Here is a 17,492-nt window from a genome sequence, read left to right on the forward strand (position 1 = left end):
AACTTTAAGAGTTCTTTTTTGGAGGGGTCAGTTACCCCCCCAAAATATATTTTCAATGACAGCCCAAAACTGGATTAATTTATTTATTTATCTGTGTTTTATGCCACACTTAAGAATATTTCACATACCATAGCGGGCAGCATTATAGTTGGGGGTGGGGGTGGGGGTGGGGCGAACCCACAACCATCCCCCCTAAATGGACAAATCTCACGCAACTCACCCATCAGAGCCTCAAAGCAGTTGGCCATGGCATGTTTGAGGTCAGACTCATGGCACAGGTCAGGGCCATGGGCATATAGCATGAAGTCCTGCAGGAAGAATTTCTGAAACAAGGACATATTTTACAACTAATAGTCAAGAGATGAGTCCCTGCAGTCTGTAGCAATACTGATCCCAGTCAGTTGTGAAATTCTCAACCTTCTAGACCAGTGATACCCTAAAAAACCTAAAATTTCACCCACAAATTTGCATTTTTAGAGGTAAATACATGCAAATAACACAAAACATTGTTTTTGGTGCTGAAACAGTTTTCCAGTAGAATACCATCATATTTTCCCAACAAACCTCATAACACCTTTATAAACACCTTTATAAACACAACAGAACCCTCAGAATCAGGAAAAACTGGCAAGTTCAACGAAAGATCATTTAGGGTAGTTTTTACATGTATTTTAGACTGCTTTAGACTCCTAGGACCTCTCAAATACCAACTAGCAGGAACAGCACAGGACCCTGACATTATTTTATTGATGTCAAATGCTCCCTTCCCAGCTCATCATGATGACGTCATGATTGAAAACCCACTCTAGAAATTTAATTAACAATGGGTGGCGGAAAATGAGTTTGGAGACAAAGATCCGCAACTGTTCGATATTGGGCGACACAATGTACAGTACTACAATTGGCATTAGGTGGTGAAATTTAACAGAATTAGTACTGTACAGGGTGAGAAAATTTAAGAGAGAGGGTATAGGCACTTGAGCATATTTTTAGCAATACTTGAGCAATATATTAGCATTTTGTCCACTATTGGTATGAAAGAAAATGGCTCTAGAAAGACAGAGAATCCTCCTTGCTTTTCACAGCTGAATGAAACCTTGAACATCATTTACCTTTGCTAGAACAGCCAGATGTTGGTTCTGGACTATAGCAGCTCTGTAAGTTGTGAGACCTCCTTCCTCTAGCCAGGGGAACATGAAGAACAGGTGAACGCTGTAATCAGACAGTGATTGATTGATTGACTGAATCATTGATCGAGTCACACCTAAAACTTTAATTTCCTCGCTTGGTGTTCAGCATGAAGGGGATAGTGCAACAACTGGTTGACCTGTATCAGTATAATGGCTTGGGTAGGTGCCTTACTTGCCTTCATGCACATGCGCCATATGACGACGCAGGGTTATTAGGTGTTTGTAAATGAAATGTCTTCTTGTGGCAAGGCGAGATCATGCCCCGACTAAACCATCATGCCAACGACACCAGGCAGGACACCTCAGCCAGTCACACTATACTGACACCGCTCCAACAGTCCTGTTTCCCTTGCATTTTGCTGAGTGCCAAATTTGGCAGCAACAAACAACATTTTTAAAGTCTTTGGTATGATTCCACCATGACAGAGTTTGTTAAAGTGGCCCAGGTAGATTACTGCAACAAATCTTCCATAGAATGATGGAAGATGGTAGTCAATAGCTTGCCTAATCTTATCATCAAACACAAATAAGGGGAAAACAAAGCTTCCTAACCTGGACACAAATTCCACGACAGCATCACCCAGGAATTCCAGTCTTTCGTTGTGAGGGATTTCTGAGGTCGTCTCATCTTTGTGACCCATTCTGGACATGATGTCAATCAATATGTTTATACCTGAAAGGTATTATAGACACATGATACGTAAATGTCACCAGCGAGGTCAGAGGTCAAGGTTATTCCCAATTAGTGGCCCATTCTGGACATGATGTCAATCAATATGTTTATACCTGAAAGGTATTTTAGACACGATACGTAAATGTCACCAGCAAGGTCAGAGGTCAAGGTCATCCCCAATTAGTGGCCCATTCTGGACATGATATCAATCAGTATGTTTATACCTGAAAGGTATTATAGACAGATGAAATATAAATGTCACTGAAGAGGTCCGCAGGTAAGGCCATGTTTAAGAAAGACAGTTCAAAATAAGGTCATAGGTCAAGGTTGTTTCATCTTTGTTTCCCATTCGGCTCATGATGTCAAGCAATATTTTTACACCTGAAAGGTCAGACACAAACATAAATGCCAATGTTTAATCAGTTCACCCTTAAAGAGGTCAGAGGGCAAGATTATGTTGGCCTATATAACAGGTAAAGTCAAAATGGGGTCAGAGGTCAAGGTTGCTTCCCAATCTGTACAAGTCAATCAGTATATTCATACCTGAAGGTTCAGACCCAAAAGTACACCGACTTCACCTTTAGATGTGTCAAAGGACAAATTCATCTTTATGAGTGACAGCCCAAAACAAGCTGTTTATAAAAGGGTGATAATACTGGCAGTTCTGAAACTCTATCCAACGAAGGAAAAATTTTTGTATTATTTGTGAGAAATTTTAATTCTCTATACACCACTCAAATAAAATTAAATCTAAATTTAAGATAAAACATTTAACGGTAAAGCCACACAAACTGAAGTATGATTTTTTCAACCAAGAATCTAAGAATATCAACTGCTGTTCAGCTCACCTCTCTTGCGTGTGTGGACGTAGTGTATTTTCCTGTCTCCGTATTCCGGCTGTCGTATTCCACAGTTAGACAGGGAGTTACGAGCATGGTCAGGGTTTGTGCCAAAGTTCACCCTGTAGGAGGTGTGGGTCAGAGCGAGCTGAGAAAAGACAACACAGAAGGACAGATTTCAAAGCTCAGCCATTATACATTTTAGACTTTTTCTTGTTGCACTGAGGATTCTATGAAATCAGGTGTCTCATTACTACTGATTGATTGATTGTTCCGGATTGGTTAACTGACAATGTTTCCCACGTGTGCTGCACATGTTTTCATGTACAGTATTAAGCAACTTTGACTACTTAGAGCTACATGTACATCAAAGTCACATAAACAGTTCAGGCAAAAGAATTTCAAAAATTCCCTCTCCAAAGCCGGGATTGAACCAACATCTACGAATTCTAGTACAGGTCCGTACATACTGAGGTAAAGTACATATATTAACTATGTCTGACCTGAAGGAGATTTCTATCCTTGAACCTGTAATCCAGATTCTCCTCCAGCTTGTCCAGAGCTTTGTGGAATCTCAGGTGACAAATCAGGACTGGCAGTAACATGGCATGCTGAGGAGAGAATGATCACATGTCAGCCCTGTGGTTTTACATCAAACTTAAAGGAGAAGAAAACATAATAATGATGTCAAAATCAGATGAAAGAGCATCAAAACTCATTTGCAAATATGACCTTTAATATTTTTTTTGGATTTTTTTTTTAAGAGAAAAAGATATTTGATAATATTTTCGTATGGTGGGTATTTGGGACCAACTTTTGGTATTTATCGTTGTTGCATAATAAATGTTCTAAATAAGGATGTGATGCTTATCTAATAAATTTATTTGAATGTAAATTTGTTGTTTATATTGAAACAAATGCATTTAATCTAAATTATGATAATATTTAAGAACATATTAAAAATATAAATGTGATCTAAACGCAGGTTTAAAACATCTGTTAGCTTAAAAAAACAAATTCTAGTTCAAAAATATTTATTAAACCTATGTCACATCCTTATTTATGACATTAATAAACAAAGACTATAAATTCCAAAAGATGGTCCCAAATACCCACCATACGAGTGTCTTTTTCTCCTTTAGAAAAAATCGGAAAAAATATTGAAGATCACATTCAGGAATATTTTTTCACACTCTTTCATCTGAACTTTATGTCATTTTTATGTTTTCTCCACTTTTAAAGTAAAAGAAAGCTAAAAGATGAAGTAAGGTTCATCACACAAACACCTGAAAACTATGCGTAAAAATACTTTTTTTTTTCAGAGTGTTGAAAGGCATTTGAATATTTGAATACTATGGTGGGCTTTATGAGCCATACTGACTGTATTTGGGAACTCTGACATCACATCACCTTTTTATCCCGATGTCCACCATAAGGAAGGAACTTTTGGGAACATTATTTCAGCAATCTATCACTTATGGGTAGAAAGAGTTATTCCAACATTCAGTGTCTTGATTAGATAAACTTGGATAAACTTCCTGTGATGTCATTGTTCCTACCTTAGCCCACATTAGAATTCAAATGTTTGAGTGCCTTTAACGAAAGTCTGAAAAAATAAATTAAAGTATATTTATGCATAGTTTTAAGTGGTCTATTTAGTGATGCCTACTTCAATTTTTAGAGGTCTTTTCCTTTAACAATTTTTCAGTCATATGACGACAAGGAGTCATTAGGTGTGTGTACACATACTGTGTCTTCTTGTGGCATGGCAAGTCCATGCCACCAAAGTGCTGCAATCACTAAATTGTCATGCTGCAGACACTAGACATGACAGCCCACCCAGTCACATTATACTGACACCAGGCAAACCAGTCCTGGTTCCTTATTATAACCTCTCAGTGGAGGACTTCATGTACATGAACCCTAAATTGTTGTACAGATTCTTCATAAAAGCGGAGAAGAACATCGAACATCTTGACGCTTGAAACGTTAAAATGCTAAAGCAAACTTCTGACAGATTCGTGCTGGGGACTAAATGTAGTACATGTAAATGTAGCCTATGTAAAAATTAGGAACTGAAAAAGAAAATCTGAGTCCCATGAATGTCTCCAGTTTGAATCTAGCGTCTACATGTGCATGCCAGGTGTGGATACCATGTATACATGTATATATCTCAAGTAGCTCTCAGAAATCCATCCTGTACAACAGACCTCTCGTGTTCACAACTTCAAGTGAACATCAAGTCAAAAATAATGTGCACCTCAAATGAAAGGCAACTACCCTCATTCCTCAACTTTTTGCGTATAAAAGAGCAGCTTTCATTGCAAATTATGCACACTTATAATTAGATGTTGGAGACAAAACTACATTGGTTGGATTGGTCAATGTCGGGGCTTAACAAAAAGTATAATTTTATCGGCTTATACAGAGTAATACCTTCATAAACACCTTGCAAACATACAAAAAGGTTGAGCAATTACAGTATGTTTGTTTTTGTGCACTTTATCATTTCTACAAATCCCACAAAAGCAATCATTTTCTATGGTGGGTTTTTGAGGTTAGCATTTCCCCTAGGGTTTTCACATGATTTGGAGCTAAACAAATACATTAAAACAACTAGAAGTCATCAGATCATTTCACTGAAAAATAACCATTTTCATAATATTCTATAGACAAATAGGGGAAATCCTTACTAAGACAGTGATGTGACTTAACAGATACGGCCACGATATTTTTAGCTTATTACCACAACCGAATTACAATGCTTTTCAAAGTGTCACAAAAAATTCCAGAAAAATAATTGAAAACAGTTTTGGGGAAGTTTTGCCTCCAGCTTTAAATGGCACTGACTTCCCCACATCAATCTTGTCTACTTTGTGAGTGACATTTCCCATAACAGCTTTTGTATGTACTCTACCTGACACATGTCAGATTTGATCCCTGTCCTGATGAATCCCTGACTGTCCAGCTCCACTGTCACTTCTCTCTTCATTGAGCTGAAAAAAGGGCAAAGGCACATAATTAATCAGGATTCTGAGACTATGGCCTACAGTAGTAATGAAATTCGGACTAAAATGTCACAGATTAAACAGTCATAGTGCGTGCTATCAGTTTGTGTTCATTTGAGTAACAGATGTATGAGGAGTCAAAGAATTTCACTATTGAGTACAGTTAAAGAATTTCTAGCTTTTCAGCTCAACATGCCTTCGAAATACTGAGTTCCTATGCTCTCCACTACTATGATCTCCAAATGGGCATAGTGACAGTAAAACAGTTTCTATTTTTGCAACTCACCATGCCTTGGACATGCTAGATTTATACACAAAATCTACATTCCTCACCTGTCCAAATGGGCATAGTGACAGTAAAACAGTTTCTATTTTTGCAACTCACCATGCCTTGGACATGCTAGATTTATACACAAAATCTACATTCCTCACCTGTCCAAATGGGCATAGTGACAGTAAAACAGTTTCTATTTTTGCAACTCACCATGCCTTGGACATGCTAGATTTATACACAAAATCTACATTCTCACCTCTCCAAATGGGCATAGTGACAGTAAAACAGTTTCTATTTTTGCAACTCACCATGCCTTGGACATGCTAGATTTATACACAAAATCTACATTCCTCACCTCTCCAAATGGGCATAGTGACAGAAAAACAGTTTCTATCTTTTCGGCTCACCATGCCTTAGGCATGCTGGCTTTATACACAAAATCTACATTCCTCACATCTCTAAATGGCTTAGCTATAGTACAAAACCACTTTGTGACATATTTTCTAACTATAAAGGAAGAAATCTCTGTCTTAACTTATTTATGAAAACGAGCACATGCACCAGTAAATACTTGTACTTGTCTCCACAAAAAATTACATTTTCACAAAAAGAAAAAAAACTATATCAAACTGACCCCATTATTAGGATTTTACAGATCAAGAAAACCAGTCAAATTCTACAACTTCAACTGATTTCTTACAACTGAAGTTCCAAAATGTTCAGGGGCCAATTATATAAAAAAAAAACTTGCAAAGGCAGAAATAGCCAGAGATTTAGCTCACCCACCTTTTCTGTCTGATCTGCTGTAGATACTCCTCTTTGTAAATCAGCTTCTGTTTGTCAGCATATGTCACCTTGGGCTTGCTGGTTAGTAGATGTTTGTACTTCACAAACTGTTTCCACACCTTCTGGTACCTTAAGATACAAAACGCACACTTTATATAATAACTAACACACAATTACATGTGACTCATCATATGACTGAAAAATTGTTAAGCATGACCTAAAACCTCAAGCACGTCCAGCATAGATACATATCATAACTGAAAGAAATGAATCCCATCACTGATGTTGGTCTCTATACAGCTAAACAATGTTGATGATAACCTGCCAAGGAGGCAACTATTTATTTACTTATTTATTTATTTATCAGGTTGGTGATAATTTATATGCCGCAATCAAAAATACTTCACTTATACAATGACCCACAACCAGTGACTGGTTCATAGCACACCTCCTTATGTACGCAAAAGAAATCAGCATCAGCTGGATTTGACCTCATAGCAGTTCATTGGTGAGAGGTTCCTAGGTCATTGTGCTCCACTGCCTGTCTAACTGTCAGAAACTTGTGACGTAGGGTAGGAGGAAACCTAGCAAAGTCCAGGAAAAACCCACGGCCATTCACAGGTTATGGCAGACCTTCCCAGGAACGGTTTTCAACATTATGAGAGTAGACATAAATACAGAGTGTTCTCCCTTTGTCTTCAAATACACATATTTGGGTGACTTGCATAAATCTGTGGCTGTACTTTGGTGACTTGCACAAATCTGTGGCTGTATTTGGGTGACTTGTATAAATCTGTGGCTGTATTTTGGTGACTTGCATAAATCTGTGGCTGTATTTGGGTGACTTGTATAAATCTGTGGCTGTATTTGGGTGACTTGTATAAATCTGTGGCTGTATTTGGGGGACCCAGTAACCAATACAACTGTGCAGATATCAACTGGAACAGCACAATTTTTGTAAATTAATTACACAATTATTTTTGGGCCAAGTACAAAACTGAACACTTGGCTTAAAGTTATATTCGGTATTAAGTCTTGAGACAGTTTTGAACAACCAGCCAAAGATTTCAAGGAAATAGAATGGAAGTCCAATGTAAATATTGCAAACTAAAAGGAACTTGTTTGTTGAATTATTGCCAGCCACAACAAAACTGGCGACAAGGACTGTGAAAGGACAGTCCACTGTTGTAACTGACCATGTTTCGGCATATGGTACAACACAGGAAGGGAAATATTGAACTGTCCGTATCTGAAAGTTGCGCTCGGGAATTGTGCAACAACAGCAAAAACGACGGCAATTGGGCAGCACCTACAGTTTCAGTAAGGAAATCAAATGGTGACATCTGAATCTGTGGTGATTATAAGTTAACCAAAACTTACAAATTCTGGAACATTCGCTGCCAATACCGAAAGAGCTTTTCAGTCATTGAATAGTGAAGTTCAACAAATTTGATCTATGTCAAGTGCATGAGCAAATTGAAGTGCATCCCGAATCAATAAAATATATGACAATAAACACTCATCCAGGTTTTTTCATCTACACAAGGCTGTAGGTGCTGCCCAATTTTTTCACCTACACAAGGCTCCCATACAAAATTCATCATCACCATCAGTCTTTCAATCCAATATGGACAAACTAGTAAAGAGATTATCTGTTGGATGTTACCATGATGGCATGGTAGTCACAGGGACAACTGACTAGGAATATCTGCAACATCTTGACAATGTACTTAGCCAACAACTCAACTCAGCCAACATTTGACTTTAGAAATCAAAATGTGTCTACACTGCTCCATCAGTAACTTCCAGAGGATTCACTATTGATGCAGAAGGAGTCAGAAATGACGATGGGGAAACTGAAATGCTCCAAGACCAACGTGTCAAAGTGAGCTTCAATCATTTCTCAGACTGGTAAACCACTACAAAAAGCATGTCAACAATTTGTGGACCCTTGAATAAATTCCTACACAAAGATACAGACTGAAAATGGGACAGTGAAAGACAAACGAAATATACAGCCCTGAAACGACTTTTAACATCTACAGACAACATATTGGTACATTACGATCCTGCCAAACCACTGCTACTTGCTGTAGATGCCTCTCTGGTCGGACCTGGTGCAGACATATTTCACATCACTGATGACAGAGAAAGATCACTTGCTTATGGTTCAAGATCACTGATGCCCAGGAAACGTACCCCCCCCCACCCACCCGCCCCAACCCAAGACAGAGAGAGGGAGGGACTAGCGATAATATCTGGACTTCAACAATTTCACTGCTCCCTGACACCTGAATGTCAAGGTCACTGCTGTACCATGCCATCCAGCCAATGCAGTCACAAAGTAAATGTTGCATACTAAAAGGAACGCTTTTGTTGACTTATTGGCAGACACAACAAACACCACATTTCACATGACAAGGTCAGGCAAACTAGACCTAGAAGTTCACATTTTGAAGGTAATAAAACTCACGTGGGATCTCCAGCATAGCTGAGCTGTGCGGGACGGATGCCGAAGTGCACGATCACAGGGGAGGTAATCACATTGTCATCCTTCTGCTGTCTGTCCAACTGGTCGATGCGGATGGAGCTCGGCTTCTACAAATTCAAGCAAGCCAGCCACATAAGAACTTGTGCTGATTGCCATATGGCTGCAGCTCCTAAACTGGGTGGGCTTTTGAACTTACATCCACAGCTCTATTCTCAAGGTGCGGTTTGCTGCGAGTTCAAGTCCAGCTCATGCTGGCTTCGTCTCTGGCCATATGTAGGAAGGTCTTCCAGCAACCTGCGGATGGTCATGGGTTTCCCCCGAGCTCTGCCCGGTTTCTGCCCACCATAATCCTGGCCGCCGTCGTGAAGTGAAATACTCTAGTATTTCACGTCTATGTACTGTTCCACTTGCATTCACATGAAACATGCGATCTCATGGCAACCATGTTACGACTACAATATCACCAACTTTGACCTTCAGACTCTGATTCAGAAACAATGGTCATAGCTGTCTTTGACCTTGCAAAATTCACCTTGACACAGGGGTCGCAGAACAAAATCCAGACCAGAGGTAAACTATCAAATTAGCTCGGCATCCTGGCTCCATGAGCTGCCTAAACAAATTCACTCCCCATCCCCCAACCCCACCTCCCCACCACCACCCACCCAGCCCCCGGTCCCCTGACAAGCACCCTGGTTCTGCAGCACTTGTGACATTTACCAAATTAAGTTTTACATGATTTGGTTTTACCTCTAACTATGACCTTGACTGACCCTGACTTAACCCATTTTGACATTCCAAACCAACCATGTTTCTGTAACCCAGATCTTGACAGACCAGGATACTTGTTTTAAAATTTGACCTTGAAATTTGACGTGTACTGGTAACCACAATGCCAACTGACCTTGCCCGGCTTTGTGACAATCATGCCTTTGACTTCATCCACAAGCTGCTGCCACTCGTGCTTTTCATATTTTAACACCTGAGATAACTCGGTTTCTTCCAACAACGGCTTGGAGCTATCACACAGGTAGGACAGTACAACATTCATTGATAACAGCTCCTTGCCATGCTCTGAAAGTAAAATCAACCAACTGATCTGTAACAAAATGAACACAATCAACAAAGGACATTATTGTGACTAAATGCCACATGGGTAACATTTAAGCCTCACTATGGTGACAAGTGATCAGACAGACCAGATGTTTATATGAAAAATTATATCTAAATAAACAGATGTTTTATCTCTATTTGCAACATGCACCCATGAAAAAATTAAAAAATGTATTTATTACATTATTTGTTCACACTAATGAATTATTTACTTCATCAGTGGCCACGAGTTTATGGATGGTGGACAAAACCCATTTTCGATATGTACACAGTTAATATCTTGATTGTAATCTGTCCTTTGCTGATTATGTTTGTTTTGTATTTCTTTGTATAGCGTAATTACTGAATCTATGGCTACTTTTTACACCGTTATGTGTGCAAAATGTTCGTCTGGTCACTGTTAATATTTACTTGTAAATGCTGTGTTTATTTTGTCACCCTGTCAGAGGGCCTCTGGGAAGAACAGATGTTGTAAATGACAGAGTAAATGTTCATCATTTGTCACCCTGAGAAAATAAAGTTATACACACATATATATATATATATATATATATATATATATATATATATACACATATATACAAAGAATCAGTTATTGTGAAGCTATTTATACTTTATGGAGCATACTGTACTATACAACATAAGTCCATGTTGTGCTGAAAATCTGTATTGGACGAGATGCTGCAGGCACCCAGGCAGGCATATGATGGTAGTCAGGCTCATGGGTGGTATCCTGTTACCTTCTCAGACAGAAGTGGTAAAATGATTTAGGGACTACATACCAGGTAATGTGCGTGCAAATCTGGGCATGATGTGGAAACGGTTACAGTCTTTTTTCGGGTGTTTCCAGTCCAGATCTACTAACTCCAGGATTTCACGGAACAAGTAGTCTGAGAACAGATCCAGTGAGCGCACGGTAAAGTTCTGAAAGAATTAGACAAACAACAACTTATACATGAAATTTTCAACTCATTTACCCCATGCTAGCAAATTTTGCTGTTTTCTATTTCTTTCCCTTTGGTGGTGATATCAGTTTTATTTTAAGTTTTACAGGGAAGTCGACATGAAAATATAAAAAATGGCATAAAAATAAAACTGACAAGCTACATTTTTATTAATCAGATCTTGATGTTTTTGTGATTTTCTTGTTTTTCAAGGTTTTCTGAACATGTAAACATGTCACCAAAAGGAAAAAATTGTAAAGGCTGGCCGACATATTCCACAAATTATAACTTTCAAATTTCACTTCTATTTCTTTACCCTCTGTTGAAAGTGACAAAAGATTTACACTGCCAGTGAAAAAAAGAAACAACAATTAATACTGGTTAGGCTTAATATATGGAGCTTTATCTTTATTATCTACATTATGCGTTTGGATTAACAAACCAGATGAACACATACCTCAGGCACCTGCTCTTCAAAGAACAGGATTGTATACTCGATGTTGAACCTGATCACTTTACATATGGGCACCTGAGGAAGGAGGCAAATAGTGACAGGGTGAAAACACATTCTACTCCTCTCTGGTTGCACGTGGGAAGGTCCACCAGCAGCCTGCGGATGGTCGTGGGTTTCCCCTGGGATGTGCTCGGTTTCCTCCCACCAAAATGCATGCCATCTTTGTATAAGTGAAATATTCTTAAGTACGGCATAAAACACCAATCAAATAAATAAATAAATAAAAACACATTCTAAACCTCACATCCTAATAATATTAGGATATTAAATATTGTTTCACACCACCTTGAATATGTAACAATGATACCAATTTACCATAACCACTTGTAACAATTAAAATTTCTTTAAAAAAAAAATTAAACATTTCCTCGGAATACTATCTCATGTCACATAGCATACATATACATGTGATCAATGCTACCAATTTACCATGATTACTTGTAACAATTAATATTTCTTTAAAAAAAAAATTAAACATTTCCTCGGAATACTATCTCATGTCACATAGCATACATATACATGTGAACAATGATACCAATTTACCATGACCACTTGTAACAATTAAAATTTCTTTAAAAAAAAAATAAACATTTCCTCGGAATACTGTCTCATGTCACATAGCATACATATACATGTGAACAATGATACCAATTTACAATGACCACTTGTAACAATTAAAATTTCTTTTAAAGAAAAAATAAACATTTCCTCGGAATACTGTCTCACGTCACATAGCATACATATACATGTGAACAATGATACCAATTCACAATGACCACTTGTAACAATTAAAATTTCTTTTAAAGAAAAAATAAACATTTCCTCGGAATACTGTCTCATGTCACATAGCATACATATACATGTGAACAATGATGTCGTTTTACCACTGGCACGAAAAAAAAAAAAAAGGTAAAAAAAAAACCTTTTACTCAGCTGCACTGAAGGTGTTGTAAAAGCTTCTAAAATTAATGAAAACCAGATCAATATTATTTTTGCTTTCTTGAATCAGATATTCCACAGTGTTTTTTTGTTTCCTGTAATTCTTCAATCTTTTGCAGGTTTGCCAGGTGTTTATTCAAGCAAATTCTCAGGGTATTACTCTGAGTAGACTGATAAAATTTATCTTTTTGTGAAGCCCTAAAATTTACAAATATAACCAATGCAGTATTGTCTCCAGAATCAAATTAAAAACATATATAAATTGCACAAAATGTTGTTCTTTAATATTTGGAAAGGTTGAGGACTTGGAGTAAACATATTTTTAAAGTGGTACATTTCTGCTGTACAAGTGGTGTATACATGTACAATGATTCCCATGTAGCTCACTGAGTCAGACCTTTTAAAATATTCACACAGTTGGGTGACTGACATTTTCCAGGAAGTTTTAAAATAAATTTGAGTCTCCAAAAGTGATCACATGACTGAATTTTCTGTCTTTAAACAGATATTCAAATGTCTTTGTGCTAAATTTTTGGAATCCCTAGAAATTTAACAAGTAACTAAGTTTGGTAACTCACATTTTCCAGCTTGTAATGAGAGAAGAGAGAGAATCCTTCAAAGATATACTCATGGTTATCGTACTCTATAATTGTGGGACTTTTCGTCTGAAACAAAAATCAACGCAACATTGTTCATTTATTTCATTGGTGAGTTAATACGACGTCCTCACTTTCAGCACCACTCCAGGTATCTGTTAATTTTATAAATTTATTTGAATGATGTTTTACATCGTACTCAAGGATATTTCACTTATACAACAGCTACCCAAGACCATGGTGGGAGAAAACCGGGTAGAACCTGGGGGAAACCCTCAACCACCCACAAGTTGCTGCAAGACCTTCCCACTTACGGCCGGAGAGGAAGCCAGCATGAGCTGGACTTGAACTCACACCACCCGCATCGGAGAGAAGCTCATGGGTCATTGCGCCACACAGGCATGCTAACCACCTCTGACACCGAGGCCCTGATATCTATTAAACCTCCAGACTTAACTAGCCATGACCAAATCAGCTGAAACTGCTTTCAAACACGGAATCTCAATGGCCACAAAGATTTGTCCTCCATGACAAATGCTGAGATAGTCTAGGTAGGAAAGGACCCAAGACAGTCAAATCAGGATCTTCATCTGAAGAATATATTTCTAGTAGTCAGGATATCACAAAAAGTGAGTAACAAGAGGACACTTTGTCAAAAATCACACTAAAACTCCGGTTTTAGTATATGAATGTGGTTATGCTCATGGCTTGAGAATGTCTTACATCATGATCCTAAACCAAAAAAATAAACTCACCAGAAAATTGGTGACAGGAGACATTGTCACACGGTAATGGAACAGTTTATCACAGTTATTGGTGTTACGATCACAGTTTGGAACTTCCTGTGGAAGAAAAGAGGTGTCACTTAGTATACACTTTACATGTAAACCTTCAAATGTAAAGGTCTCAGTACTGAAACAATGATAGAAGAATATTTCACTTCTATTAAGGCAGTCAAGTCGAAGGGTAGAAAAAACTGATTACTGCATTTCACCTTAAGTTTGATATGTAAAAATGCCCAATCAGAAGTGCATAAAGGCCTTAAAATCAGACATTTAATGAGAATAATTAAAAATCTTGTAAGAGACACAAGAGGGTGCATAAATCAAGGAAAATGTTTCCACTGAGTGAGTGAGTGCTTGGGGTTTAATGTTGTACTTAACAATTTTACAGTCATATGCAGAGAAGGAATCCTGAGAGTGCATGTAATGTGTCTCCTCTTTTATCTAGTTCTGCTTCACTATTTTATTTTATTGGTGTTTTACGCCGTACTCAAGAATGTTTCATTTATACAACGGCAGCCATATTTAATAATAGGAACACACTCATCACAAGCTTCCGGCACTTCTACACAACCAACAAAGCCACTGGCATCCCACTAGCTCACCAAAAGCACACTCATCACAAACCTCTGGCACTTTTACACAACCAACCAAGTCACTGGCACCACACCAGCTTACCCCAAGTACACTCACTAGCTCACCACAAGCACACTCCTCACAAACCTCTGGCACTTTTACACAACCAACCAAGTCATTGGCACCCGACAAGCTCACCACAAGCACACTCGTCACAAACCTCTGGCACTTTTACACAACCAACCAGGTCATTGGCACCCCACTAGCTCACGTCAAGCACACTCGTCACAAACCTCTGGCACTTTTTACACAACTAACCAAGTCATTGGCACCCACTAGCTCACCAAAAGAACACTCATCAAAAACCTCTGGCACTTTTACACAACCAACCAGGCCATTGGTACACCACTAGCTTACCCCAAGTACACTCCTCACAAACCTCTGGCACTTTTACACAACTAACCAGGTCATTGGCACCTTATTAGGTCACTACAAGTATCCTCGATACAAACCTCTGGCACTTCTACACAACCAACCAGGCCATTGGTACACCACTAGCTCACCACAAGAACACTCGTCACAAACCTCGGGCACTTCTACACAACCAACCAGGTCATTGGCACCCCACTAGCTCACCACAAGCACACTCGTCACAAACCTCTGGCACTTTTACACAACTAACCAAGTCATTGGCACCCACTAGCTCACCACAAGAACACTCATCACAAACCTCTGGCACTTTTACACAACCAACCAGGTCATTGGTACACCACTAGCTCACCACAAGCACACTCGTCACAAACCTCTGGCACTTTTACACAACCAACCAAGTCATAGGCACCCCACTAGCTCACCACAAGAACACTCATCAAAAACCTCTGGCACTTTTACACAACCAACCAGGCCATTGGTACACCACCAGCTTACCCCAAGTACACTCCTCACAAACCTCTGGCACTTTTACACAACTAACCAGGTCATTGGCACCTTATTAGGTCACTACAAGTATCCTCGATACAAACCTCTGGCACTTCTACACAACCAACCAGGCCATTGGTACACCACTAGCTCACCACAAGAACACTCGTCACAAACCTCGGGCACTTCTACACAACCAACCAGGTCATTGGCACCCCACTAGCTCACCACAAGCACACTCGTCACAAACCTCTGGCACTTTTACACAACTAACCAAGTCATTGGCACCCACTAGCTCACCACAAGAACACTCATCACAAACCTCTGGCACTTTTACACAACCAACCAGGTCATTGGTACACCACTAGCTCACCACAAGCACACTCGTCACAAACCTCTGGCACTTTTACACAACCAACCAAGTCATAGGCACCCCACTAGCTCACCACAAGAACACTCATCACAAACCTCGGGCACTTTTACACAACCAACCAGGTCACTGGCACCCCACTAGCTTAGCCCAAGTACACTCCTCACAAACCTCTGGCACTTTTACACAACTAACCAGGTCATTGGCACCTTATTAGGTCACTACAAGTATCCTCGATACAAACCTCTGGCACTTTTACACAATCAACCAGGCCATTGGTACACCACTAGCTCACCACAAGCACACTCGTCACAAACCTCTGGCACTTTTACACAACCAACCAAGTCATACGCACCCACTAGCTCACCACAAGAACACTCATCACAAACCTCGGGCACTTCTACACAACCAACCAGGTCACTGGCACCCCACTAGCTCACCACAAGCACACTCGTCACAAACCTCTGGCACTTCTACACAACCAACCAGGTCATTGGTACCCGACTAGCTCACCACAAGTACACTCCTCACAAACCTCTGGCACTTTTACACAACCATCCAGGTCATTGGCACCCCACTAGCTCACCACAAGCACACTCGTCACAAACCTCTGGCACTTCTACACAACCAACCAGGTCATTGGTACCCGACTAGCTCACCACAAGTACACTCCTCACAAACCTCTGGCACTTTTACACAACCATCCAGGTCATTGGCACCCCACTAGCTCACCACAAGCACACTCGTCACAAACCTCTGGCACTTTCACACAACCAACCAGGTCATTGGCACTCCACTAGCTCACCACAAGCACACTCCTCACAAACCTCTGGCACTTTTACACAATCAACCAGGTCATTGGCACCCCACTAGCTCACCACAAGCACACTCGTCACAAACCTCTGGCACTTTTACACTGCCATCCAGGCCATTGGCACCCCACCAGCTTACCCCAAGCACACTCGTCACAAACCCCGGGCACTTTTACACAACCAACCAGGTCATTGGCACCCCACTAGCTCACCACAAGCACACTCGTCACAAACCTCTGGCACTTTCACACAACCATCCAGGTCATTGGCACCCCACCAGCTTACCCCAAGTACACTCATCACAAACCTCTGGCACTTTTACACAACTATCCAGGTCATTGGCACCCCACTAGCTTACCACAAGTACACTCCTCACAAACCTCGGGCACTTTTACACAACCAACCAGGTCACTGGCACCCCACTAGCTTACCCCAAGTACACTCCTCACAAACCTCTGGCACTTTTACACAACTAACCAGGTCATTGGCACCTTATTAGGTCACTACAAGTATCCTCGATACAAACCTCTGGCACTTTTACACAATCAACCAGGCCATTGGTACACCACTAGCTCACCACAAGCACACTCGTCACAAACCTCTGGCACTTTTACACAACCAACCAAGTCATACGCACCCACTAGCTCACCACAAGAACACTCATCAC

The 17,492-nt window shown here is 39.8% G+C and overlaps 1 protein-coding gene across 1 annotated transcript in view; it reads right to left on the bottom strand.

Annotated features, from left to right (window-relative positions):
* The window catches only part of LOC135480843 (ribonuclease 3-like), a 38,211-nt gene that overhangs the window by 13,815 nt on the left and 6,904 nt on the right, over positions 1 to 17,492 (bottom strand). Inside the window, exons 7-19 of the mRNA XM_064760773.1 lie at positions 14,123 to 14,209; positions 13,350 to 13,436; positions 11,776 to 11,847; positions 11,157 to 11,298; positions 10,166 to 10,335; positions 9,244 to 9,368; positions 6,771 to 6,899; positions 5,620 to 5,698; positions 3,206 to 3,313; positions 2,712 to 2,850; positions 1,743 to 1,863; positions 1,113 to 1,212; positions 221 to 323 (exon numbers count right to left, since the gene is read on the bottom strand). Of these exons, the coding sequence (XP_064616843.1) occupies positions 221 to 323; positions 1,113 to 1,212; positions 1,743 to 1,863; positions 2,712 to 2,850; positions 3,206 to 3,313; positions 5,620 to 5,698; positions 6,771 to 6,899; positions 9,244 to 9,368; positions 10,166 to 10,335; positions 11,157 to 11,298; positions 11,776 to 11,847; positions 13,350 to 13,436; positions 14,123 to 14,209 (1,462 nt within the window). The remainder of the gene's footprint in view (positions 1 to 220; positions 324 to 1,112; positions 1,213 to 1,742; positions 1,864 to 2,711; positions 2,851 to 3,205; positions 3,314 to 5,619; positions 5,699 to 6,770; positions 6,900 to 9,243; positions 9,369 to 10,165; positions 10,336 to 11,156; positions 11,299 to 11,775; positions 11,848 to 13,349; positions 13,437 to 14,122; positions 14,210 to 17,492) is intronic.

This window comes from Liolophura sinensis, chromosome 13 (assembly GCF_032854445.1).
Source record: "Liolophura sinensis isolate JHLJ2023 chromosome 13, CUHK_Ljap_v2, whole genome shotgun sequence".
Taxonomy (NCBI): Eukaryota; Metazoa; Mollusca; class Polyplacophora; order Chitonida; family Chitonidae; genus Liolophura; species Liolophura sinensis.